Source organism: Clytia hemisphaerica, unplaced genomic scaffold (genome assembly GCF_902728285.1).
Source record: "Clytia hemisphaerica strain Z4C2 unplaced genomic scaffold, Clytia hemisphaerica genome assembly, whole genome shotgun sequence".
NCBI lineage: Eukaryota > Metazoa > Cnidaria > Hydrozoa > Leptothecata > Clytiidae > Clytia > Clytia hemisphaerica.
The window spans coordinates 21767-47607 of NW_027103401.1; the positions used below are offsets into that span (position 1 = coordinate 21767).

Consider the following 25841-nt stretch of genomic DNA (forward strand, 5'->3'; position numbering starts at 1 on the left):
GTTTAACTGAAACTGTTAAGTTGTATTTCGAAAATGGAGTTCTCATTATTCACGAAACTTTGACAACTTTTAAACCTTAATTAATCGTTTACAATGAAGTTCACAGTTATCTTACCTTTTGAAGATAGCTCTTCGTGAATTAAAATATTATCCGATACAGACTCTATTTTATTGAGCGAGGGAATAACTACCCGAAAAATCCGCACTCGTTTCTCTCGTATCTTTGGATATTTGTTGCTGTCATAGATTTAGCCTGGAAACGTTGCGGCGAAAATGCGTTTGCTAAATATCTGATCTTTCAAAGTCTTTTATTTTTTAGATTATCCTCCTCAAAAAATCTTTCCAACGGCCCAAGACTTTTTAATATTTCATAAGTAGGTGCTGAGAAAATGTAAAAAGTGTGCCCGCACAAACTTTTGTACAAACTTTACTTTTCTTAATATTTGTACAAGACGTACAGTCCGCAAGGATTGGCGAATGAGGGGTATGTGCTTGTGCGGACGGTACCTCCGAAAACCGACCCTTAGAGAGACTGATTTTTGCTGAAAAAGTGACCCTTAGAGGTTAGAGAGACTTTCTGAAATTTTTTTTTCAATTTTTGAAAAATATCATACCCTTAGAGAGACTTCATTACAATTTCTTTCTCTGGAAATCAAAAAAAATTCCTAAAAATCCTGAATTTTCCGACCCTTAGAGAGACTAATTTAAAACTTTCTAATTTTTCCGACCCTTAGAGAGACTTTGAAAGGGGAAAAAAACCGATCCTTACCGTCTAAACATACCCATCATCCATTTTTGCCTAAGTACCCCCTCCCCCGGGCGTACAGTTAGTGCCCCTTATTGCAGATCCTTATTTAAAAATTGTTATCCGCCATAAAGAACTTGGAAGTTTCTGGGAATATCAATTTCGATGTTAATCTTTTAGCTCAATATTATAAATATTACAAAATTTTCGTTTTTTAAGAAATTATCAAATATGTAAAATAAAATGGAAGTAAATAAGAAAAACTTATATTTTATCATGAAGATAAGATCGGGTATGGAATGGCGAAGGACACCTTCCCCCGACGATCCGGTCCGATTGCGATTTCTTCAGTTTCTCTGTCGGTGACGACAACCAAGTCAGGGGGTCATATCTACGCTTACCCCCAGAAATTCTTCGTCGTAGATTTTCACGATAATTTCCTTCGTCGCCACTGTCTTTATCTAGATCGTCAATTTGCGTGTAGCCGCGCGTTCGAAAGCGTTTGATGAAATACGCTATCCAGACATAAAGGGTGATCAAAACACAATAACCTGCTGCCATCGATATTATGATGGCCGATACCATCGATTGTGACTGGCTAATGGAGTCAACTTCATTCCCTAATGGCTCGATAACCACGATTATGGTTAGACAAAGCAAAAGGAATGTTTCACCGTGATTGGCAAGTTTGTTTCGATAAGGTTGTTGTTGGATATGGAAAGATAGAGCAATAACGCAGCATATCGTCAGCAATGTCTGTGGAGAGAAATTGTAAAGAAATCATTATTTGGTTACCATCTTTTATTACAAACTTTGGAGATAAAACCCAAAATCTTTAGCTCGTTAAAAAGGCATTATGAAAAACTTCGATGCTTGACCATAAGCCAACGCGTGAGATGTTTCGAAATCTTGCTGAGAATTTTTAATTTTTCTTTCGTCTCATCTCTTATTCGTCCTACGCGAAACCTTCAAATCAAACAGCACGTGAAATCATGACACTGTCATGCTGTCGAAACGTGATAAGTGCCTTGATATTGAAAATATGCTTACAGAGGATTTAACGTTAACACAACGTAAATATTTGGACAGCTATATTTGGAGAGAGAAAATCTCGTAAGACTTTCCAACATCTTTAAGTCTTCCGGGAATGAAAAGCATATCATATTTTCTTTTCGACATGTTATTTAGTACCTAGTAACCATCGAGGATTTTAAAGGCTGGGTTACTTTGTGACAATAGTTTAAAACATGAAAATGTTTCCTGGTATCTAAAAATTCCTGGTATCTAAAAATTCTATTGTTCCAAGGTTAAAAAATCCAGTCGGGATGGTTTGGTTTGGGAGCGCTATTTTTAAACATTGAATTTCGAGTGGGGATAAATTCAAAGTCAATTTCCCCAATGGGTCTGAAATTCCAGGGTATTTTCCCACTGGAGACGAAATTTTTGCCAAATTTTCCAGCGGGTCTATGACACAGGGGTGTGGATAAATAGGAGCGAACCCACGTTTATAACCCTTTGAAAATTTTCCTACACATGCCAAGTTGCCAAGATTGAATATAACATAGAAATAGGGCACCCTTAATAAATGAGAAATTTGACAATTGTACAGACCTGTTTAAGTTGGGTATCAGTAGCAAAAACGTAAATTGCAATGAACGCGATTCGACGAAGAAAATCGATCGACCACCACCATCGAACGTGCCTCCTAAGAAGGAAAAAAAGGGGAGGGAAACATTAATACACAAATTTCCTATTAGCAGATTCATATAAAAAAGTCGCGAAAAAAACGTAGAGCAAAGCTCTTCTTGAATCGAGAACCTTTTCCTCCAAAAACAGCGCAATATTTTTTTCCACTTAACTTAGCTTGTGAAAATCGCAACCATGTCAGTGAGACAGGGGTGCTGTATTGGTTTCTAGTTGGCACTTTTCGAAAAAGATACACTCATTGAGCATTTCTTTTCGTAGCACCATGAACATATAAACGACTGGACGTCTATCCTCTATTGTGTCTTTGAAGCGAGCTTCGTTGCAGCCTGTATTTCAAAATTGGTATAAAACATCCGACACTATTCCGTCACAGTTTTATTTTTCTGATATTTTATCGATACTTTTTAACACTGAAATGCAAAATTTCAACTGCGTATACTTTTGAATCACTTTTGTCACCCAATTTTTTATGACTTGAAAAAAAAATAGTATGTTAAAAAATAGAGTCGAGAGCCTGTGTCATAATAATATCATAATTTGAATCCCGTACTCTCTAAAATTATTCCATATATGTCCAGTCGTATTCATGGTAGCACGTTTCTATTAAGTTCGCATAGTCAAGAGGTCGCATCCCGAAGGAATAAACATGGCTTTCTTTACGTCATAGAGAAGTCTAAACTGAGAAAATACCACACTAAAGAGGAAGTGGTTCCAAGGCGGTCTTCTTTGCCTTTGTATTGAAAGATAAACAAATCAACAAACCACGTAGCCTGTACATGACTTGTCAACCAACAAAGCGAGGGTTTTGAAAAATAAGAAATAGACACAGACCGAAAATATGAGATGATCATGATAATGTCAAACTAATCAAATGACGAAATACCAAAGTCAATAAAACAAAATTTTCTTACCCCAAACCTTGTGTTAGCGCATCAACAATGCTAGGTCCAAAGTTCAAATATCCATTGACTATTAGGGCGACTAAGATGGGCGGAGGAAAGACCGCCATTAGTAAAACAACAGCTGCGATGAAAGTCATGGTTAAGTGAGATCCTTGAAAACAACGTACCGAACCATCCAGGTAAAAGATGCGACGTCCACCATCTGAGTCTAAAACAAATGACAGGGTGGTGGATTGGATTTTTAGATAAATTTACCAAAATATTTAATGAGTTTAAAAGTCTGTCACTTACATCGATCAGATGTGAGACTTTGATGTTAATAAAATGAGCAGAAAAAGGTTACAGTACAGAATTAGGCTAGTAACATAAAAACAGTCCCATTGTCCACTGTATACTACCGGTACATTAGCGGAGGTTTGCGATTCAGAATAAACCTTAGGCAGTTTATCACAAAAATGATTTAAACTTACCATTAATTGGTACACAAAACAACAACAATAAAGAAGTCTCCACCAGAAACTTGTACATCAATACAATCAGAATCCAGAACGCTTGGAAAGGAGAGCTACGCTTCAGGTGAACCAAATAGCATTTATGTAGAACGTATACGATAATCAAAACCATAAAGATAAGTGCTGGATATAGGTAACCCAGAGCTACAGCATACATGCTGTTAAATTGTTCGATAAAGCAACTTTTGACTGGAACGCTGTTTACGCCACCTACATCCAACCATCCAGTAACGGTCAAAACGATTTTATTGAAACTCAATCGTCCATCCAAGACATAAGGTAACATTTGAACGAAAAATAAAATACTTCGAAGTAACGTTGAGAATTTTGGATTGATAACAAGGATGAGAATTACAACACCCAAGGTTACTATGGTAACTACGATAATAACGATTAAAGCTAGACTGAATCCGTTACATTTGACGCATTCATATGTCATTAAGTCAAGCCCCATTCCGCTTTTACATTCACCACATAAAACACCAGTGCGACCAGGCTTACATTGTGATGTTGTGTTGAAAGCACATCCCAGCATTGTGGAATCTGTTTGATTACACGAACAAAAGTTGGTTGGACATTGGAGAACTTTCAGTTGATCGTTCGAATCGTGGTAACCCCAATATCCTTTCTCTATGTAAACAACATCATCCTCGCACCTGAAAGAAGTTTCCATAATCTCCATTTATTACCTTAGTACAAAAACTTAAAATTCGCAAAAATTTAGTAAGAACCCAAAGAAACACGTATGCTTTCCTTTGTTTTAAGAAGTAAAAAATAACCAACCAAAAGGTCAAAAAAACTTTCTCTGATAGAAAAGGAGACAAATGGAAAATGTTAGCATACCTTACAACGTGAGAACCAGGTCCATTATCACATACACATCGATCATCTTTAAAGTAGAAGCTGGTTTGCACCTAAGCACTTTGACCTTGATGGTGGCATTGGAGATGAATTGTGAGGAGCTATCAACGAAAGTGATATCCCGGATGATTTGCTTATTTTCATTCACCAGTTGTTCATAAGCTTCGTTCTCCAAGGAGTATGTTAACGCGAATTTAGCATCAACTGCATCATTAGGGTTGAATATGAAATATTTTTGCAACAAATTCATTTCTTTATTTTCTTGTAAAGAAGCAACAGGTACACTGTATACTTTGTTTGATAATTCATCTGTAGCTTCAATGTCGAATGGAATCTTTTGACCGGGAAAAGCTGTCACCTGTAAGAAAATCAAGTATACAAATGAAATATGTTTAATGTATTTACTTATGTCCAGTGTTATCAGGGCAATCAAACTTGGTACCAGAGTTACAACAATGAATTTCGAGAGAATTACAGAGAAGGGCAATTATAGTTGTGCAGTAAAAAAAACTAGCTATTCCACCAGATAATTCGATTGAGTGTTTTTCCTCCAATGTCAAAAAACTTCTCTAAAGTTAATTTCGTAATCTTAAAATCAGAACAAAGCAAAAAAATGTAACACTCTAAATCTCAACATATTGATATCACACCTCGACAAGAGAAATATTTCAATTTCACGTACCGTTTGGTTGCGTGAATCAGAAGTCAACTTAAAGTTGATTGTATCTGTGGCAATTTCCACGTGCTGATTGATGAATTCTGAATAGCTATTATTCATCTTCATCCGTCCACTGATGTAGTTTGCTGTGAAATTGAATCCTTTCCAATGCAAAGCCTTCTGGAAACTGTAATAAGGAAATTCCTCATCCCATACACAAGGCGTGATGGTGTTTGCAAAAATGGCGGCGCCCTTTAGACCCGCCCCGTTACCGATGAAATCAACCGTCACCTAAAATGAAAGGGATAACCAGAATGTTACACTACACGCTCTTTTTTTTAATACGAATAATTTCTATAAGAATTTCAGGGTGAGATTTCGGAGTTGAAACAATAGGCCTATTGTTTAGAACAATAGAAAATTAAGAATAATGCTCAACCTCAGCCAAAGTATACTATTCTTATAAAAAAACTGTGTATATTAGGCGGAAAAATAAGCTACAAGCCGAAAAGTTGCGGCCTTATCATTTGCTTGAGATCTAATAAAATTTGTCTTTCGCAAAATTTATAAAAGAATCAAGAATCGAGAAGATTCAACAAAGGGTTTTAACTCTAACCTAAAAAGCTTTTATGAATCGCTTTCAAGTCTTTGAAAGTGTGACAAATTAGTGATAAATTATTCGATATATCAAGTTTTATATACCTTCCATTGTGAGGGTGGTATTGGGTCTCCCTCCTTGACAAAGTATTGGATGAAACATGATGGGTTGTACTTGTAAACCATATCTGGAAATCCAACAGTTTGTACGTAAAGGGCACCCCCTTCAACCGGTGCATAGTTCTCAATAAATTGCAATACTGAATCAGGGTACAGATACAAATGGCTAACATCTGTCATGGTTAAAGCTCCTCCTGATGTCTGTACCCGGTTCTTGTAAAACACCACTTTATTTTTGACGTAAAATTCACAGTTCGACAAGAAGGTTGGACTTTCAACTTCATTGTAATAGAAATAACTATCTCCTCGAAATTCTAGGTCCACTCGATTGGATAAGAGAACGCCGGAGAAAGCTGATGGCCCTTGTAGAGAGAATTTATACACCTCTGTAGAGTGATTAGCGAAAGTGACGTTATCGAAAATGATGGGTGTGAAAGGTCTAGCTGTACCAAGGTTGTAATTAATGTGAAGGGCAGAAGCGCTGGCTGCTTTGTTTCTGAAAAAGCGAGTATTTTGGAATTGAATGTTCTGCCAAGATGGATCTTTTGAATAAATACTGGCGTAGGACTGTAGGAGAATGCGGCCACCAGCTCCCACCTGCGCCGCATTATATGTGAAGTTAGTGTTTTTAAAGATAACTTGGTTGGCGTTCGATTGCCGCCATGTTGCTATGGCGAAACCGCCTCCACACACTGAACCACGATTTTGGTGGAACACATTTTCCACTAAGTTGACGTGATTTTGACCAGAAGTATCATGAAATGTCAAAGTCATCCCACCACCAAGTGATGCTAAATTGTTCATGAATAAATTCTGCTGAATCAGCACTTTCGCATACGATGATTGGCCCATGAAAGCAAGCAATAGAGCACCACCAGTATGCGAGAAGATAACTGAAGTTTCAGCACTATCGATGATGACTTTTTGACTCAACGAAACAGCGATATTGTTTCGGAAAATACTTTTACTGATAGTTGCTATTCCCATAGTTTCACGTTTGGTAAACAATATTGCCACCGCACCACCTGCAGAGTTGCCACCGTAAGGAAACGTTGAATGTTTACCATATACCTCACCCTTATTGACGGCGCTACCAGAGTTATCCTCAAAAACAGAATCCTCGATGGATATATTAGTATCAACCACATTAACTGCAGCACATCTATTCTTTCCAAAATGGCAGCTTTGGATTACGAGATATTTTGCACCCCAACTTAGAATCACTGAAGTTGTATTCTCACCAAAAGCAGTAAAAGTCAGTTTTGAGAATGTTATGTTGTAGCTGATCGTTTCTGTTTCGTAAGTACTTTTATGACCAATCATTATACCGATATCACTGTTATTGGTTCTAATCGTTGTTGAATTTCCAATAAACTGGATACTGGTCAAATTAACTGAATACTGGTCCAATAACAAAGTTTCATATAAAATGTATTCTCCTTGAATGAAAATATTGGCAGTGGATATGTTGTGGTTTGATATAATACCAGTGCAAACATAATCAAGTGTTTTACAGGGTTGGGATTCATCCTCGAAACAAATCTCGGTGTCTAGTCCTTTCTGTTGGTCTACGCGTATATCTACTGATAGCACTGGTAAAGTGCAAAGTAATCCACAGAAAAACCATTTCAGCACAGTATTCAACAACATCTTTTCACTCTTCGATCCATAAAATGACCTCTCACTCCTTTAGTTGATAGCTAACATATAACTGACAATAAGAGAAAAAAATCATGCAATCTATTTCATATCACGAAGGACGAATTAACATCACGAGTAGAGCATGTTTTGATTGTCTCAATATCCCAAACAATAATTACTCATCAAATAGCTATTTTCTTTCAAGATAAACGAGTTCCCTAATGACATCATAAAACGACAAAACTTTCACTTCAGAAATCAGATAATGACATTAGTTTCCATGGAACTTAAGAGCAGCTCTGCACCCAAATTTCCCTTCTTAAAAACAGTCTTTATAAATCAATTACTTCATATAAAGAAACAACTTTAGCTAACAACACAAACAAAGAATCAAGTGTCAACAAAACAAATTTCTCAAACAATGTAAGCCGATATGTGACCTCATCCTTTCTTGGGTCATGTATATGTTAAATTTATCAAAGTATAAAAAATATGTAAATCTAGAATCATGTACATAAGATTTTTTTTTGGGGTTTCATGTTGTTAAGTTTCGATTATATAACAATCCAATGAAACTTAAGACAACAAGGAATCAATTGATCTACTAATCTGTCAATCCTTCTATGGAAATGAATTTTGGTCCGTCGCGCTTGACTTTATAAAGACGATCTACACAGCCACACGGTAAACCTGCATACACATGAGGAAATGTCTCATTTTTAATGTTTTCACCAGCATCTTTGTCACCAACTGGCATCGCCGCCTCGTCTTTGGTAACGATCCCGTATTTACGGGACAATACCGAACGTCGGAATTCCAGACAAATCCATTCACCATCAACATCCTAAAAATCAAATCAAATAAAGAATTGCCTGATTTTTCTTTAGAGAGAGTACTTCTTTGTTAGAATAAAGCACTGTCACAATTTCCACTCAAAACAATCGACAAAGATGAGGAATTGTCTCAAATATGTTGTATGTCAAATATTTGTGCTAAGGTGTTAAAGTAAAAAAGATATGGACTGGGGAGTTTGAGAAAAACAAAAATAACCTTTATTGCACGCCAAAAGGTTAAGATCATGACAAGGATAGTTTTATTATCGATATTTTGGCATTGTCATTTACAATAAGAATTTCTTGGCGCAAAGAATAAAAACAAATCATGTAGATAGATGGACCACAAAAAGGATCAAATAAGCACAAGGAAAAACTCCCCCTTCAAGAAATTTCAAGCCCTGGAATGGAACAGAAGCAATAACCACAAAGATAAAACTCTACTTGATAAAAACAGTTTGCTACTTCCATCAATCGACCAGGGATAGCAGTTGCATGTGTAAAGTAGCCATCTTTTTCGAATGTTTCGGGAAAATATGCACAATTGTTTCTTTCAGCTTGTTCCCAAGCAGCTTTAGTTGTCATGTGGTACAGTACTTCTGGTTTATTTGGATCTATAGGTCTGGGAATAAAAACAAATATACCTCATCGCTTTCTAACTCTAGGTTTAGAACGCCATGAAATAGATGTATCATATAAAGACTGTTTATTTCAAAACAAATGCCTAAAGAGACACTGATAAAGTCAAGAATAAGCTATGAGGAAATTTCCTTTAGTTTATAATCATCATCAAGGTTTACTATACCAAAGGAAGAAATTAAGAGATAGTGAAATTAAGTTACTCTAATTTCTCTTTTTGATCTGCATGAAGTTTCTTCAATTTCTCAGCGAACTTCACATTCTCAGCATCAGTATCATCCTCCCTGGTGCACAAATCAGGACTGAACGCTGGTAAACAAACTGGAATATATTCTGTATCCTCCAAAAAGGATGGTCGAAATCTTGTGTTCTTCTTGATGAGAATAGTATCACCAGCATTGCCAGTGATTTCATCTCCATCACATTCGAACAACATCTTGCCTTTCAGAATACAAATCCATTCATCATATTGGATATGGAGAAAGGGTTCTTTTCGACCTTTCTTCGCGTGAACGTGAGCCACGGAGACAAGATCACTCTTCGTGCTCACTCTACCTGAAAAGAAAAGAGACATTTTGACTTCTTTAAAAGAGAAAACATCCACGAGAATTTATTCCCCTGAATTAGGTAATTGATAACGTGAATCATATTGTATGCTTAGCATAACTCGGATGTCTCTATAAAATAAACAGAGTTTATACCAATGTGCAAAACATAAAGGAACAAAACATTACATACCAGCCAGTTCATCGATGGTAAGGTCTGGCATGCCAGCAACACGATTCGCCTTTCCTATTATTGATACCTTCGACATTTCTGCAGATTAATAATAGTACCTTGAATAAGAAGAGAATGCAATTAGCTAAAATCGGACCTTGATGGACACAATCTTTCAAAGTTTTTTAAAATTAATTCCCTAATAATATATATCAACTAACCTATGTTTAGCTGTAAATAGAAGAAACCAATAAAAAGTGTTTACAAGAGTAAAAAAAGGTAAGATTTTTTGTGAAGAGTTGGCTGTTTCATACTGTCACAACCAAATAAAACATCCTTTTCCTCTACTGTGGGGTTGTTCTGACTTGTGACTGCTCACTGTTGACTTATCTTTCATTTTTTTAGTTTACTTGCATGTTTCTAAGAAAGATATTTTTACCGATTTGTCACATCATCTGGTAAAAGTTTTGGTTCAGGGTTACCAGTCGGGTGTTTAAGATAAAAACTGCAATTATTGCTCTTTTCGGAAATTATTGCCGAAAACGGCAATTTTTTCAACGATGAAATGCTGAATCAGCAAAATGTGTTGTCCTTTTAAGGGCAAAGATGTCAGAGGTGTTTGAAAATAGTAAAATTGCATCGAGAAAAAGGTTTTTCGGATTTTTAAAAGTGATTTTTTCAATTTTTCGTTGCTCAATAACATGAAAAGTTCTAAAATAATATGTTAAAAGATCCTGCATCGATGCCGAAACACAGCCAGAAAGAGATAACAAAACCCCCGTTGTAAATTTGTTTACATATGACTCGATTTTGCTATCTGCATTTCCAACAAAAACCAGTTGAAAACAAAACTAAACGAGGCACAGTGGGCCTAGTTATCGCGAGGGTGTCAAATACTACGTGTTCAATGATAAAATCAACTTTTATTTCCAAAAACGGCAATAATTGCCGAAAACGGCAATTTTCATTAATTTACTTTTTTATTTTTCTGCTGATTCAGCATTTCATCGTTGAAAAAATTGCCGTTTTCGGCAATAATTTCCGAAAAGAGCAATAATTGCAGTTTATATCTTAAACACCCGACTGGTTACTCGATAAACTTGCATTTTGCAAGAAACTTTGGAACATATGCAAAGCCCAATAGCTTTAGGTGTTCACAAATATTTTGAAAATTTAGATGAAAAAGGTAACTATTTATCCATTGGTGCTAGAAACTTTATTTTGGTATGGAGGTACTTTAAAGCCTCCTGGTTTCCACTAAATAATTATTTTTTCCACAGAGTACTTGCATCGAAAGTTAGTCTCTTTAAGGTGGCCCATTAAAGGGGAAAATTCTAGTTGTCATCAACGATCCTGTTGTTTTTTTTTCCACAGAAATTCTAAGTCTCGAATTGCGCGGATATTAAATTTACAGACCAGAATAAACTCGTGACGTATTAACATGATGTAATGTTATGAAATGCGCGGGAAATAATATAAAGTTTCTACTTCAACACATGTTCCGTTTCCTTCTATGGAGAGAGCACCGAGAGAGTAAAAATCTGAAATAAAAACTCTGTGAAGAAAAAAAATATGAGAAAAAAAGGTGCAAAAGGTTCGAGAAAAATTAGCGGGAGGGAGAAATTTTTATCCTTGGTTAATGCTTTAACCACATCTAGTAGCTCCAGTAGCTCCGACTGTGACAACAACTCAACTGAGTCTGACGAAGAAGAATCTACTCCGTCCAGGTCTGCTGCTGGTAATGGTAAGCTTATTTTTTGTAATTTTAAAATATATTTTGCTGTTTTATATTGGTGGGAAAATATTATCATATTGATTTCCATGGATTTAGACCACATTCCTTTATTTTCTAGATCTCAGGTTCCGATAATATGCAAAATGAACAGATTTTCAAGGATTGCTCCACAACTCAGTTTATAGAAAAAACCACAAGCGGTTATTTAACCTAAGATGTATGTTAGCCTGTATCAAACAAGCGAAACGATTTAAATACTTTTTTAAATTAGCATCAGCCATATGAGAGTCTCTAACCATAAGGAACCGAGCTTTGCATTATCTTTTTAGTCAGCGAGTTTGGTACGGGCTACTTTTGAGTGTCCACTTTCTTTTGGGTGGCTTGACTTTTTTATTGAAAGGGAGGGTAGATGAGGGAAATTCAGCATTATCCAGTGATAAAATTTTTTAGAGCTTTTTTTTCAAAAATGGATGACGAGGATTTTATAAAAATGGTGATTGAAGTAGATGAAAATATTAATATATTTCTGACGGCCAGTGACTATCGTACATGATGACACTTTTACAATATCTTTAAATTTGACCAGACTGTACACCTAATGACAATGACTTCTACGTGACATTAAAAGTATGACAGTAACATTGACAGAGCCGGTGAGTTGACTATTTGTTATTTGGATCTTAATTTACACTTTAATCTCAATTTCAAGTTTCCTTTATTTTTTCTTTTCAAATTAAGTGACTGAAATAAAATATTATCGTAACAAGATTAAAAAAATTTTAAAGCCAAAAATTTTCAACATTTTAAAGCCAAAATTTAAAAAAAGTATATATCGTTGAATTCTTTTAGGATTTAACTTCAATCTTTCCTTTACAGACATTGATGAACAAGACCTGATCGTTTTTTCATCGTCATCTCCAGCATCATCCCCTGTACCTCCAGTATTGTTGGCTCAATCAGGAGGATCACCAACATCATCCGATTCGATATCTTTGGCATCAGATACAACAGAGGGTTCTCAAACATTAGATCCAGAGGAGCCGTCTTTGATTGCTGAAAATGGGGATGTCATCGATCCTGAAGAAGAGAATGAAAACATTCCTCAAAATATGCAAGGTATTAGAATGAATATAGGTTTTATCTACGATTCTACGTTTAGTATTTCTTCCACTGTATTTCTGATGAATTTGAATCAAATTGCGGTAAATAAATCTTAAATGATTTTTATCATTATTCCATTTAAGGAAGAGTAAGAGTTTTCAGAGATGACAAGGAAGCTGAGAGGGCAATTGAAAACCTCGAGATCGAAACAAACACAAAGTTTGTGTCCCGTGCAGAAGAGCTATCTTATAGAAAGGAAAGTAAGATAGTTTGTAACTCGATGCTACGACTTCTTATTCAAGCGGTTATGCATGCATTTTGTAAATTTGAACCCTTTATATATTTGACTTTTTATAGATTTTGATCTGGAGGGACACAAATTTTATTTGAAGATGTCAAAAATAAAAATCACCCGCAAGAAATCCCATTTACTGGCGTTCCATTCATCATCCTGGCGAGGAAAAGACTTGCTTGCACTCATGGTCCTGATAGAGGAATTTATTCTAAAAAGAAATACAAAGAAAATAAACTTGAGCAGGTAAAAACATTCACAGGATTATTTCATGATTAATTCTGAAAAATTAATGAGTTCTTGCGTATTACATAATTTGTTTTATTAGAATTTTTGCTTGGCCTGAAATTGTTCTTATATTTTTATCAATCCAAACATTCAAGCTCTTGTTCTGAGGGTCTAAATCTATTATAAATGAAAAAGCGTGTATTAATGTTAATTTTCTTATGTTTTCAGATGAAGAATGACCATTACACTGGAGCCAGCAGATTCCTTGCACAAAACACGAAGAAAATGAACTGTCCTGCTGAAATAGTGTTACGCGATATTGTGAAGTTTCCATCTTTTAAGGCAAGTTTAGATTCCTTTTTTGCAGTAGTGAAAAAAACATCAACTCTATGCTATAGTCTGTAATTTTGTCCGTCTTACCTAATCTCGGCAATTAGATGTTTCCATGTTTCTTTTTTCAAACAGGCAAAGAAGAACACTGAAGGTTGTAAACGCACAATCAGGGAAAAAATCAAGAAGGAATGGGCAGAGGCGCGCAACGAGATGGAAACAGAAAGGTTGATTTATGGGTCGTTTCCTGATGTATCTGAGCATTCAGGTCATACCGTTGACGAGGTATGTACATTGTCAAAATTGTTAAATTTTTATCATACTCGTTTATTTTTAATCATCGAGGTCGAATTTCAACTAGACAAACTTATATATTTGGTTTCTTCTTTATTTCTTTATTCAATTCAGTTCGGAGGATTATCCCAACAAGTGGACAGACAGATCATCAGTCATATCAAAGAACTTGTGCGGGATGGAACACACGACACAAATGAAATGGTCAGAAACATCGACAGATTCGTCAAGAATGTCTTATTTAAAGGGAAAACTCCACCACCAAAAACCAACAGACGGTATTATCCAAAACCAAAAGACGTTGCAAATCACATTTTGAATGAAGAGAACCGACTAAAATTTTCGAAAATTGATCAGGAAAATCTCGACCAGCTCATCCACAAGTGGAAAGAGGAGTATCCTGAAGATCATTTTCACTATAGGCCTTTCATAAAAGGATCAAAACCTGGCGTTAAAGAACAATTGTGGTTTAATGAAAATGGTGTGAGGATTGTAAGTTTATGAATAATTTCATCTATTTGAGAGGGAGGAGGGCAAGCACTAAGTTTCCACAGAAACAATGAATGACCTTACCTTTCATCTTTCAATATTTTTCAATAACAAGGGCTATATCCTTTCAGGATAACGATTCGGATTTGGAAGACAATAAAACAGAGAATGGAAGCCAGCTTTTGATCGTGCACCAGACAAAAAGCCAACAAAGACTACTAAGAAGGTATGGGAACAAAATGTCGCTGCTAGACGCAACCCATAAAACCACAAAGTATGCAGTGCCTTTGTTCTTTGTGGTGGTGAAGACTAATGTAGACTATCAGGTGGTAGCGTCATTTGCGACACAAGATGAGAGATATGAAACCATCTTAGAGGCCCTCTCAATAATCAAACGATGGACACCAGAGTGGGATCCGAAAACCTTTATGATCGATAATTGTGAGGCTGAGATCAAATCTATAGAGACCATGTTTCCAGGTATTTCATAGATAGATATTCAAACAGTATTTAATTCGCGGTTTTCTAACATCGCAACTTTCTTTATTCTGGTTCCATCTGGTTCAACGATTCGATTTTTGCTTATTCCTAAATACAATGAAGATGTCATTCATCTCTGAATCTAATCTCTTTCATAGATTGTTGGATCCTAATCTGCGATTTTCACAGAGAGCAAGCCTGGACAAGATGGTTGAGGAAAGGAGATAATGGTATGAAGCTACTTCAAGACGAAGTGTTGGCGATGTTACGGAAGATAGCAAATGCTTCCACAGTGAAATCTTTTGAAGACTCTGTGAAGGAATTGAAGAATAGCAATATTTGGAAAGAACATCAACACTTTAGAAATTGGATTGGTGTGACTTGGCTTCCGTTACACGAGGTAAAAATCACTTTCCTCACCACTAAATATTCCTTTTAAAAGCTGCTTATGATTCCTTAATTATTAAAGGTTATAAATCATTGGTTCTGTTTCTGTATTTTTCTTAATAGAAGTGGGTAGCTGCCTTTCGACTCAATTTGATTGAAGTAGCTGTAAACACAAACAATGGTACTGAAACTCAAAACAAAACATTCAAACATAAGTACCTCAAGGCATACAGAGACAAGTCACTGAGTGGGATGATGACTGTGCTGGTTGAACAATTTCTACCACAAAAGTATAGAGGGTAAATAATATCTACTTTTTCAAAATAATACTTTCTTGTAAATGATGGGTATTTTGTTTATAGAACACTAAAAATGTAGTGTCAGTTAAAAAAAAATTAAAAAAGTCAAATCTTCTCGTTTAGATATCTCAATAAGAACAAAGAATGCAGCAGTACATACAAAGTCTACAACAGCGCCTTACCAAAATGGCTTCATGAACGACCAAAACAATTTATCAAACACTGTGTCAAGAAGATCCAGGCAGCATCAGATCTTCATCATGAAGACATTTCAAAGGAAGGCAAAATATTCCACGTAAAAAGTGAGAATGGCAGTACGAAATACGAGGTCCACTTTGGAGATGATGGGAATCTTCCCTCGTGCACGTGTATGAGCTGGAGACGGTCCTCATTACCTTGCAAGCATATGATGTCAGTCCTCAAGAATGTTGAAGAAATTTCTTGGGAATCTTTCATTGATGTCTACAGGAACTCTGTTTTCTTCAATCTAGATTTTGAAGCAATTGGACTGAAAGCTGAGGTATGTTGCAAAATATTAATGTTTAATCGTTACTAAGGTTGATACTTGATGATCAGGTTGTCAAAATAAAAAATCTTAAAAAAATGTTTTTTAGTTATTTCAATTCATTCACATTAAAGGTACCCACAAAAGATGAAAGTGAACCTGAGAGTGCAATACCTGATGATTTTGAGAATGAAATTCCAATGATAGCCGACAGCAACAATAATACAAAGGAGGTAAAATCACAGTCCAAAAGCATATTGACAGAGCAGGAAAAAATGCGAGACATCATAAAAGAAATAAACACTTTGTCATACTGGTTAAAAATAAAGACGTTCTTGAAGTCAACACCAGTGTTCTAGAACAGGTCTACCGTGAGATGAAGGTTGCAGCATCACAAGATCATGGATTACTCCTGGAAAAAGAAAAAGAGAAAAAAGTGATTGGACAACCAAAAAAGAAAACTAGGTATAGAAATTTACAATCTGTCCCTGATGCCAAAGACTTTGCTTTTATAATATGCTAACTTTGAGTTGGGGATCTATTGGATTTCATTGGTCAATTTGGTTAATTGACTTTTTGTAAAAATAGTATTTTAAATCATTTAGATATGATACACTGCCCAAAAGGAAAAGGAAACAACCAAATCGTGTTGGTATTGCCGCAGAAAATATGGCCGCAGCAAAAGTACTAAGGATTGAGGAGAATCGTAGTTTACAATCTAAATCTGAAGTCAATGTAGAGGAAGAAATCGTGATAGATGACGATGAAGATATTTATGATATTGGTATGACAGAAAGGTGTGATTTTATTTCCAAAAATACAATGGTATGGGGTGTGATATTTATTTCTTTTACATACTTTAATTTATTATTGCTTCTCCATGAATATTCTTTCAAATTATTTATTGTTTCAGAGACGAAATCGAATTCCAAGGTGACAAGTTGAAGGCAACAGATGATATTTATGTCACTGGTATGAAAGAAAGGTGTGATTTTTTTCAAAAATATTCTTTAAAATTATACAGTTTGTGATACCTTATTTTTATATACTTCTTTTTTTATTATTGATATTCCATAAACCTTTTGTTGAATTGTTTATTGTTTTAGAGACGAAATGAAATTCCAAGGAGACAATTTGAAGACAACAGTTGAACTTTCAGACAAATCAAAATCAGATAGGCAACAAGCAACATCGTGCAACCCTCCCAAGATGAAGAAAATGACAAACAAAAAAATCCCATCAAATATAACAGATGAAATCAAAGTCGCAGACATTAATAAAAAGCTTTTAAGGTATATATGTAAAATGATTCAAAATAGGCATAGATATCAAGACCCCTGGTGATTCTAGTTATTTTACAGGTTTTTTTTTTCTGGGGGCTTGCTAAAAAATGATATTATGGAGTCACAAAATTTTGAGCTTTAAACAAAATTAATTTTAGTATTGGGCCACATGAATTGACGTTTTTATCCATCATGACGTTGGAAGAAACGTGGAATACTAAACAAACGAGATCCTTATCAAAACACCTGAAAGAAGGATGGCTCCAGGGTGAAGTCATTGCAGCCTATCTATTCATGCTGTGTCAAGGACGGACAGATGTGACATACTGTGAGGCTGCTATAGCATTGGCTCTATCAAAGGATAGAACTGTCTCGGTAAACTATTAGAAGAATTTTTTCCTCAAACGCAAAAAAAACGGAAGTGTCCTTATTTAAATTATTTCCAATTGATTCTAAGATCACTATTGTTTGTGTGCACCAATAGAATTTGCCCATGTGAAATGTTGATTTATTTGTCTCTATAAATTTGTAATATCTCAAATGTTCTTCATTACAGAAACTTTGGAATGGAACAACACTTTCAGAAGTCAAACTTGTATTTTGTCCATGCAATCCAGAGGACAATCATTGGATACTCCTTGTCCTATGCATTGACAAGGAGGAAATGTGGATTCTAGACCCGTTAACGTCTGAAATTGATATAAAACATAATAGCAACCACAGATTCTGTGAAAAAGTTGGGATGATGCTATTTTCACAAAAATTCGTAAAAGAAATGTTGTTGTGAAAAAAAAGCACATTCCTTACAGAAAGATTTGAAAAACTGTGGTGTTTTTGCAAGTTTTTATGCAAGACAACTATGCACAGGTGAAAATAAAGCACTACAGTGCTGCAAATAATTTTTAAGCTAATATGTGTGTATTTTCACGTGAAATTTTGATGGTTTCATTATTAGTACTTTCTGATTGAGTAATCACCGGCCAACTTGAAATTCCTTATTTGCAGCACTGCACTAAACCCCCAATCTTCTCCTCCTCTCTGATCGCGGTAATCAAAGTCAATCAGTGATTCCGACCTTCCTCAGCGTCTATTGTTCCTATCTCTTATTCCCTCTAAAGAAGGGTGTCGAAATTAGAAGAGGGATATTGACATTAGACCAACTATACTTGGACATGAACTAACGTTGGTCTATTGGGCTAGTTTAGACAAAATTTTCCAAAGTCGCTTCTTCAAAATAAGCTTCTTTATGTACTTTGCTTTTATTTTTAGGAAGGTCCATTGAAGAACATTTTAACACCATAACCATGCGCAAGGAAATATATCGTATGTTGGTTGGGTTTTGCTTACTCAACAAAAAAAAGAACTTCCAAAAGTTTTATGACACTTGCCCTGTAAGTTTCTCAGTTCTTTCAGGTATAACTATAGCGAAAAAACAACTTTATGCTATGCTCTCTGTTATTGGCTTTTATAACGCCAACCCTTATTGGCATTATTTTTAGGCTCAAGGCATAATGAATGTTAAAAATCAGTTTCTTTTTTTTTTCAGGTTTGCATCTCTCGTAAGACAGAGTCGGATCAGTCAACAGACTGGATTAATTGTGATCGTTGTCCGCAATGGTACCACTGTCAATGTATTGGGCTTAGCTTTAAAGAGGCAAACAACAAACCAATCTATCATTGTCCTGGCCAGCTACTTACAAAATAAGGGAAAAATATAATAGGAAAAAATTCTAATATCAATATAGCTAATATTGTGATGGATATTGTGAAACATGTTTGATAATGATAATTTTGGACTTTATATTCATATATTTTATTCAAGTTAAACAAACCACATTAATCATTATGTAAATATTTGAGAAGCAGAAACATATATCATTCACTCACATTATATTTTCATTTTGGTCCTTTTGGAGTTTCTGGAGCAATAAACTTTTCTAGACTACTATATATAGAGTTCCAGACAGAGATCACTTCCACTTGTTGTTCAGTCAGGAGTAATACCTTAAACAAGGCGTATACCTTGTTTAGGATGTACCTTAAACAAGGTACATGTATATACCTTGTTTAAGGTAGGGGTACCTTGTTCAAGGTATTTTTCAAGATTTCCTCAAAAAACATCGATTCTAAATGTGTTAAGGAAAAAGGGCATGTTGAATTTTAGCACAAAGGAAAGATGAGTCCTTGATTGACCAAGTAGTGAAAAAATCATCAAAATCTACAGACGGAATCTTTTTTCATCTTTGTTTTATCTTTGGAACTAGGTTTGGAACCATAAATTCAGGGGAAGAAGACAGGAAGCAAAGAAGAATAGTTAATAATACCTTAAACAAGGTGTATACCTTGTTTAGGATGTACCTTAAACAAGGTACATGCATATACCTTGTTTAAGGTAGGGGTACCTTGTTCAAGGTATTTTTTAAGATTTCTTGAAAAAACGTCGGGTACCATTTTAAATTGTTTTGTATTTTTTGTGTAAAGCTCTTTCTACACCCTTTAAAAAAGCAGATTTCGTTTCATGTAGACTAGACTTTAAGGTTGTTTTAAAATTGAAGATTGTGATCAATTCCGGCTGTGGAATTTTCTAAAAATCACCATGGGAATTCAGTTTCTCGTGCTCTTTCCAATGGTAGAGACGAAAGAGTGCCCTTTTTCCTAGTTTGGAAAATATTCCCACTACTTCCTAAATAGGAAGTATCAAACAATAGAAATTTGGAATTCTTACTTGAACAAGGTATACGCCTTGTTTAAGGTATTACTCCTGACTGTTGTTGGTTTTTGTTTTGAATGAGATTTCGAAAACGAAAGTGAAATTTTTATCAACACTCCTACATACAGAGTATTTTTGAAACGGGGCGGGGGAGAGAGCCGTCAGACGAGTCTGTAAATTCTCATAAAATTAGTAGAACTTCTCGAAAAAAAAACAACAGGATCGCTGATGACAACTAGAATTTTCCCATTAAAGGTTTTGTTTTTAAATAAGAGTGATAGTGTTTGCTTACTCATCAATTTTAATTTACAAGCTTTTTGATATTGAATTGATACGGATGTGGAGCAAGATTGGTCGGAAAGAGGAAAAAAATATAATTTTTTGCTTATATCAGTATAATGTAACAATTATACTGATATGGGTTTGAACAAAAGCTGGCTCACCTAGTTGGCCCGGGCCATTTGGCCTACTATATGGCCCACCTTTTGGCTCGCTGATTTTGCTGAATAAACAGTTTTTAAAAAAGCGATCGTCGATATAAGGGGAAAATTACGAAATTTGGTGCTGTACACCTTCAGCCAAGTCTAAAAAATACTGATGGGTCCCTATTGAGCTCTGGGCCAAGTCAAGCTAGCGAAGAAATGACATCCCTGAGAAGTTAAAATAGCGCACGGCTTGAAGTTGGCCTAGTGGTATAAGGCGTAATTGAAGACGCAGCGCCCGATTAGGTTTTGCCTTAAACCGGTCTGGACTTTTTTAACAATTAAAGTCTATTCACGATAAGTGTGCACTCTTTTACCTATAACTTTTGAAGGAATTCTTCAATCTTTATAAATTTGGTATCATTGGAAAGATATTAGTGAGTGGATCAATTTGAAATAAAAAAATCTTTAAACAAATTCTAAAAATGAAGATGAAAATGAAGAAGAAAAAAATGAAGATCTTGTAGAAAGGTGCTATAACTATCATTTTCACTGAAGTGAATCCTTGGTTATCGAACATTATCACTATGAAAAAATTTCTCGAAAATAATCATTCAGTCAAAAGATATCAAGCAAAGTTATAAGCTGATCGACGTCTAAAAACGCTGTTTTCTGCTGTTTTCTGCTGTTTTTTGGGGTCACTCACTTATTAACTTTGTATCATAACTTTATATTGAATAAATATTTTAGTGAAATTTCTTCACAGTGATGATCTCCTAAGATCAAAAAATCTCTCCAGTGAAAATGAAAGTTATAGCACTTCTCTACAAGATCTTCATTTTTTTCTTCTTCATTTTCACCTTCGTTTTTAGAATTTTTTCAAAGACTTTTTTATTTCAAATTGTTCCACTTAAAAATATCTCTCCAACGATACCAAATTTATAAAGATTGAAGAATTCCTTCAAAAGTTATAAGTAAAAGAAAAAAGAGTGCACACTTATCGTGAACAGACTTTAGTACAGCGCAAGACCTTCCCGTAAGGACGATTGCCGGGCCGCACGGGTCTATAAATTTCGTAATTTTCCCCTTATATCGACGATCGACTCTCACTCGCTTTTTTTAAATATTGCTTATTCAGCAAAATCAGCGAGCCAAAAGGTGGGCCATACAGTAGGCCAAATGGCCCGGGCCAACTAGGCGAGCCAGCTTTTGTTCAAACCCTACTGATATGAAATATGTGTCAGATATGAAACGGGAACACTTATGTAAAAACAAAACCTTTAAAGTGAAAAAAAAAAACAGCAAAAAAACGAATTTTTCGACCCAAACGAGCTACCTTCTAGAGGCATTCATCTTCATTTTCAAAAGATTTTGAAGTTATTTTTCTCAAAAATTAATTCACACTTAATTATCTTTTCAAAGGTTTATAATATGTTATATTAAAAATATGTGATATTGAAACATTGATTGAAGAGTTGGCAAACGAAACAAGTTTTGATCTTAAAATGAATGACAATTCGTATTGAAAATATAATACAACAAAGTCAATCGATTGTTATCAAAAACTACGCCTGATTCAAACCAACCCAATCGAACGCAAACCGAATTTTATTAATCTTCGTGACACACAATGATGAATCGAGCCTTAAGTTATTTTCGAATTAACACCTAATGGATACGAGATTTTTAAGTCTGAATATACCACTGGTGCTAGGATGGCTACGTTATTACTGCCGTGTCAAAACTCCCAAGTGTGCTCAACCTCAGCCTATCGTCATTTTTCTAATTCAACGTGTCCTATAATCAACGTGGATAAATTATTTTAACAAGTCCTGATTAAAGCTTTTGTTAAAGAAGTGATATCGTTTGCTTACTCATCAATTTTAATTCACAAGCTTTTTCGCGTTGGATTGATACGGATGTGGAGCAAAATTGGTCAGAAAGAGGAAAAGAAAAACATTTTTTGCTTATATCAGTATAATATAATTAGGCAGACACTGTCCTGATATGAAATATGTCTAATATGCCCAGGGGTACTAGGGCGTTGTTACTAAAAGAGGTAACGAGTGGTAACGAGTGGTAACGAGTGGTAACGATGTGGTAACGAGTGGTAACGAGGTGGTAACGAGTGGTAACGATGTGGTAACGAGGTAACGAGTGGTAACCAGTTGAAAACGGTGGCCCTAAGTCTCCAAATTTGAATTTCTCGATTCTTGTGTTTTTGCAACAGATGCTGATGGCTCTTGAGGTTCTGCAGCAGGACCTGGCAGATCTGGTGAATGTGCAGTAGGAATTGGAGATTTAGGCGAATGTTATGATGTAGTTGATGGATCTGGTGAATGTGATGGTAAAGCTGGTTGTTTGGGTGAATGAAATGGTGGAATTGATGGTTCTGGTGAATGTGAATCAAAGATTGATGGTTCTGGAGGTTCTGCATCAGGAGTTGGTGATTCTGGTGAATGTGCATCAGGAGTTGGTGGTTCTGGTGAATGTTATGGTGGAGTTGATGATTCTGGTGAATAAAATGCTGGTGTTGATGGATCTGATGAATCCAATGGTGGAGTTGGTGATTTTGGTGAATGTGCATCAGGAGTTAGTGGTTCTGGTGAATGTACAGCAGAAGTTGGTGGTTCTGGTGAATATGCAGCAGGAGTTGATATACTGATAAATTGTTATTGAGATGTTATTCATGGATGTAATAACAACACGTTCATTAACTAGCGAAAAATTTCAGATTCACCATAACTGTATTTTCATTACATCCATGAATGACATCTCAATAACAATTTATCAAAATATTAACTCCTGCTGCAAATTCAGCAGAACTATCAACTCCTACAGCCATTCATCACAACCTTCAATGCCACCATCAAATTCACCAGAACCAACAATGCTAATATCAAATTCACCAGAACCATCAAATCCTGCAGCACATTAACCAGAACCATCAACTCCTGATGCACATTCACCAGAACCACCAACTCCTGCTGCACATTCACCAGAATCACCAACTCCTGCTGCACATTCACCAAAACCATCAACTCCACCATTGCATTCACCAAAACAACCAACTCCACCATTGTATTCACCAGAATCACCACCTCCTGCTGCACATTCACCAGAACCCCCAACTCCTGATGTACATTCACCAGAACCACCAACTCCTGCTGTACATTCACAAGAACCACCAACTCCTGCTGTACATTCACCAGAACCACCAACTCCTGCTGTACATTCACCAGAAGCATCGACTCCTGACGCGCATTCACCAAAATCACCAACTCCACCATTGGATTCATCAGAACCACCAACTCCTGCTGCACATTCACCAGAACCACCAACTCCACCATTGCATTCACCAGAATTACCAACTCCCGCTGCACATTCGCCAGAATCAACAACTCCTGCTGCACATTCACCAGAATCAACAACTCCTGCTGCCCATTCACCAAAACCACCAACTCCTGCTGCACATTCACCAGAACCACCAACTCCTGCTGTACATTCACCAGAAGCATCAACTCCTACTGATCATTCACCAGAACCACCAACTCCTGCTGCACATTCACCAGAAGCATCAACCCCTGCTGCACATTCACCAGAACCACCAACTCCTGCTGTACATTCACCAGAACCACTAACTCCTGCTGTACATTCACCAGAACCACCAACTCCTGCTGTATATTCACCAGAAGCATCAGCTCCTGATGCACATTCACCAGAAGCATCAGCTCCTGATGCACATTCACGAAAATCAACAAGTCCACCATTGGATTCATCAGATCCATCAACACCAGCATTATATTCACCAGAATCACCAACTCCTGATGCACATTCCCCAGAATCGCCAACTCCTGATGCAGAACCTCCAGAACCATCAATCTTTGATTCACATTCACCAGAACCATCAATTCCACCATTTCATTCACCCAAACAACCAACTTTACCATCACATTCACCAGATCCATCAACTCCACCATAACATTCGCCTATATCTCCAATTCCTACTGCACATTCACCAGATCTGCCAGGTCCTGCTGCAGAACCTCAAGAGCCATCAGCATCTGTTGCAAAAACACCAAAATCGAGAAATTCAAATTTGGAGACTTAGGGCCACCGTTTTCTACTGGTTACCACTCGTTACCTCGTTACCACATCGTTACCACATCGTTACCACTCGTTACCACGTCGTTACCACTCGTTACCACTCGTTACCACTCGTTACCTCTTTTAGTAACAACGGTACTAGGGTTGCGAGCTGACGGGAGTGCCACCTGACTTTCGACCCTTGGACCCTTACCGGGACTAAAAAGGAGAAAACAAAGGAAAATTTTGTGACTTTTACGACCCTTATTCGGACAAATTTGACCAATTTAGACCAAATTTCGATCTTTCTGGGGGTAAAAAGTTGAAATTTTTCTATTTCTCCGACCCTTAGTGGGACTGAAATTAGATTTTCTGATTTTTCCAACCCTTAGCAGGACTCCAGAAATCCAGAAAAGATACCTTAAAGGGCGGCACATACCATACCCTCCATTAGCATAAGTACCCCCCCCTCGGGCTGAGATGAAACTTATGTAAAAATAAAGCCTTTAATTTGGCCATTCCATTTTATATCCATACAAGGGATGAGTTGACGAAATCTTCCAGGGTATACCCCAATGAAGAATTTCCTGAGGGTTTAAGGAAAGTTTTCTATTTTTCCACGGGGTGAAAAAAAATTATTCTAAAACTTCCAGGGGGTAAAGGACTCCTTTTAGTTTGTCCACCGCACTTTAAAAGTACGAATTATTTGCAAATTTTGCCATTTTCCAAGGATTGCTACTCATACACTTTCAAGAATTATTTCTCTGCTTGTTTCTGGGTTTTCTGTTTCAAAGGGTTTACGTGTGAACACTCGGAAGAACAAAGTAATGCATTGCAAACATGGTCTGAGGGAAAGGCAAAAGACAAGTAAATGGCCTTGTGGTGTCTGCTACAAAGGAGTAGGGAGCAACTCTATTTTATGCCGCCAATGTAAAAACTACATTCATAAACGATGCTCGGGCATAAAAGGGCGTTTAAGGGAAGATTTTAACTATGTTTGTCCTGCTTGTCTAAATCCTGTTGTTGTACCTCCCTCCCCTGTGTTTTCTATAGACGGTTCAGATCTTGAGGTAGTACCCACATTCTGTTAACTAGGTGATATGATTGGGGACAATGGAGGCTGTTTTGATGCAATTACCTCAAGGGTGAAGTCTGCGTGGAATAAATTTAGACAGTTGTTGCCAATTTTGACTAATAAGAGCATCCCATTGCAATGTCGTGGTCGTGTCTTTACTTCGGCCGTAAGGGGTGTTTTGCTTCATGGAAGC

At 36.3% G+C, this 25841-nt stretch overlaps 3 protein-coding genes across 3 annotated transcripts; all 3 read right to left on the reverse strand.

Moving 5' to 3' along the window:
* Nucleotides 1-1009: 1009 nt before the first annotated feature.
* Nucleotides 1010-9213, reverse strand: LOC136797378 (uncharacterized). The gene is made up of 8 exons (XM_067053960.1): nucleotides 9021-9213; nucleotides 6088-8587; nucleotides 5410-5676; nucleotides 4745-5085; nucleotides 3825-4522; nucleotides 3364-3562; nucleotides 2357-2450; nucleotides 1010-1501 (listed from the first exon to the last, which is right to left on the reverse strand). The coding sequence occupies exons 2-8, from the start codon at nucleotides 7750-7752 to the stop codon at nucleotides 1010-1012; spliced, it is 3756 nt and encodes a 1251-aa protein (XP_066910061.1). The 5' UTR covers nucleotides 7753-8587; nucleotides 9021-9213.
* Nucleotides 9214-9413: 200 nt separating this feature from the next.
* LOC136797383 (endoribonuclease YbeY-like) lies at nucleotides 9414-10343 on the reverse strand. Its single transcript, XM_067053965.1, has 2 exons — nucleotides 9954-10343; nucleotides 9414-9770 (listed from the first exon to the last, which is right to left on the reverse strand). Exons 1-2 carry the CDS (start codon nucleotides 10027-10029, stop codon nucleotides 9415-9417), a joined length of 432 nt encoding a protein of 143 aa, XP_066910066.1. The 5' UTR covers nucleotides 10030-10343; the 3' UTR covers nucleotide 9414.
* Nucleotides 10344-22799: 12456 nt separating this feature from the next.
* LOC136797379 (PE-PGRS family protein PE_PGRS26-like) lies at nucleotides 22800-25024 on the reverse strand. Its single transcript, XM_067053961.1, has 4 exons — nucleotides 25013-25024; nucleotides 24177-24369; nucleotides 23547-23984; nucleotides 22800-22879 (listed from the first exon to the last, which is right to left on the reverse strand). The coding sequence occupies exons 1-4, from the start codon at nucleotides 25022-25024 to the stop codon at nucleotides 22800-22802; spliced, it is 723 nt and encodes a 240-aa protein (XP_066910062.1).
* Between the last annotated feature and the right edge of the window lie 817 nt (nucleotides 25025-25841).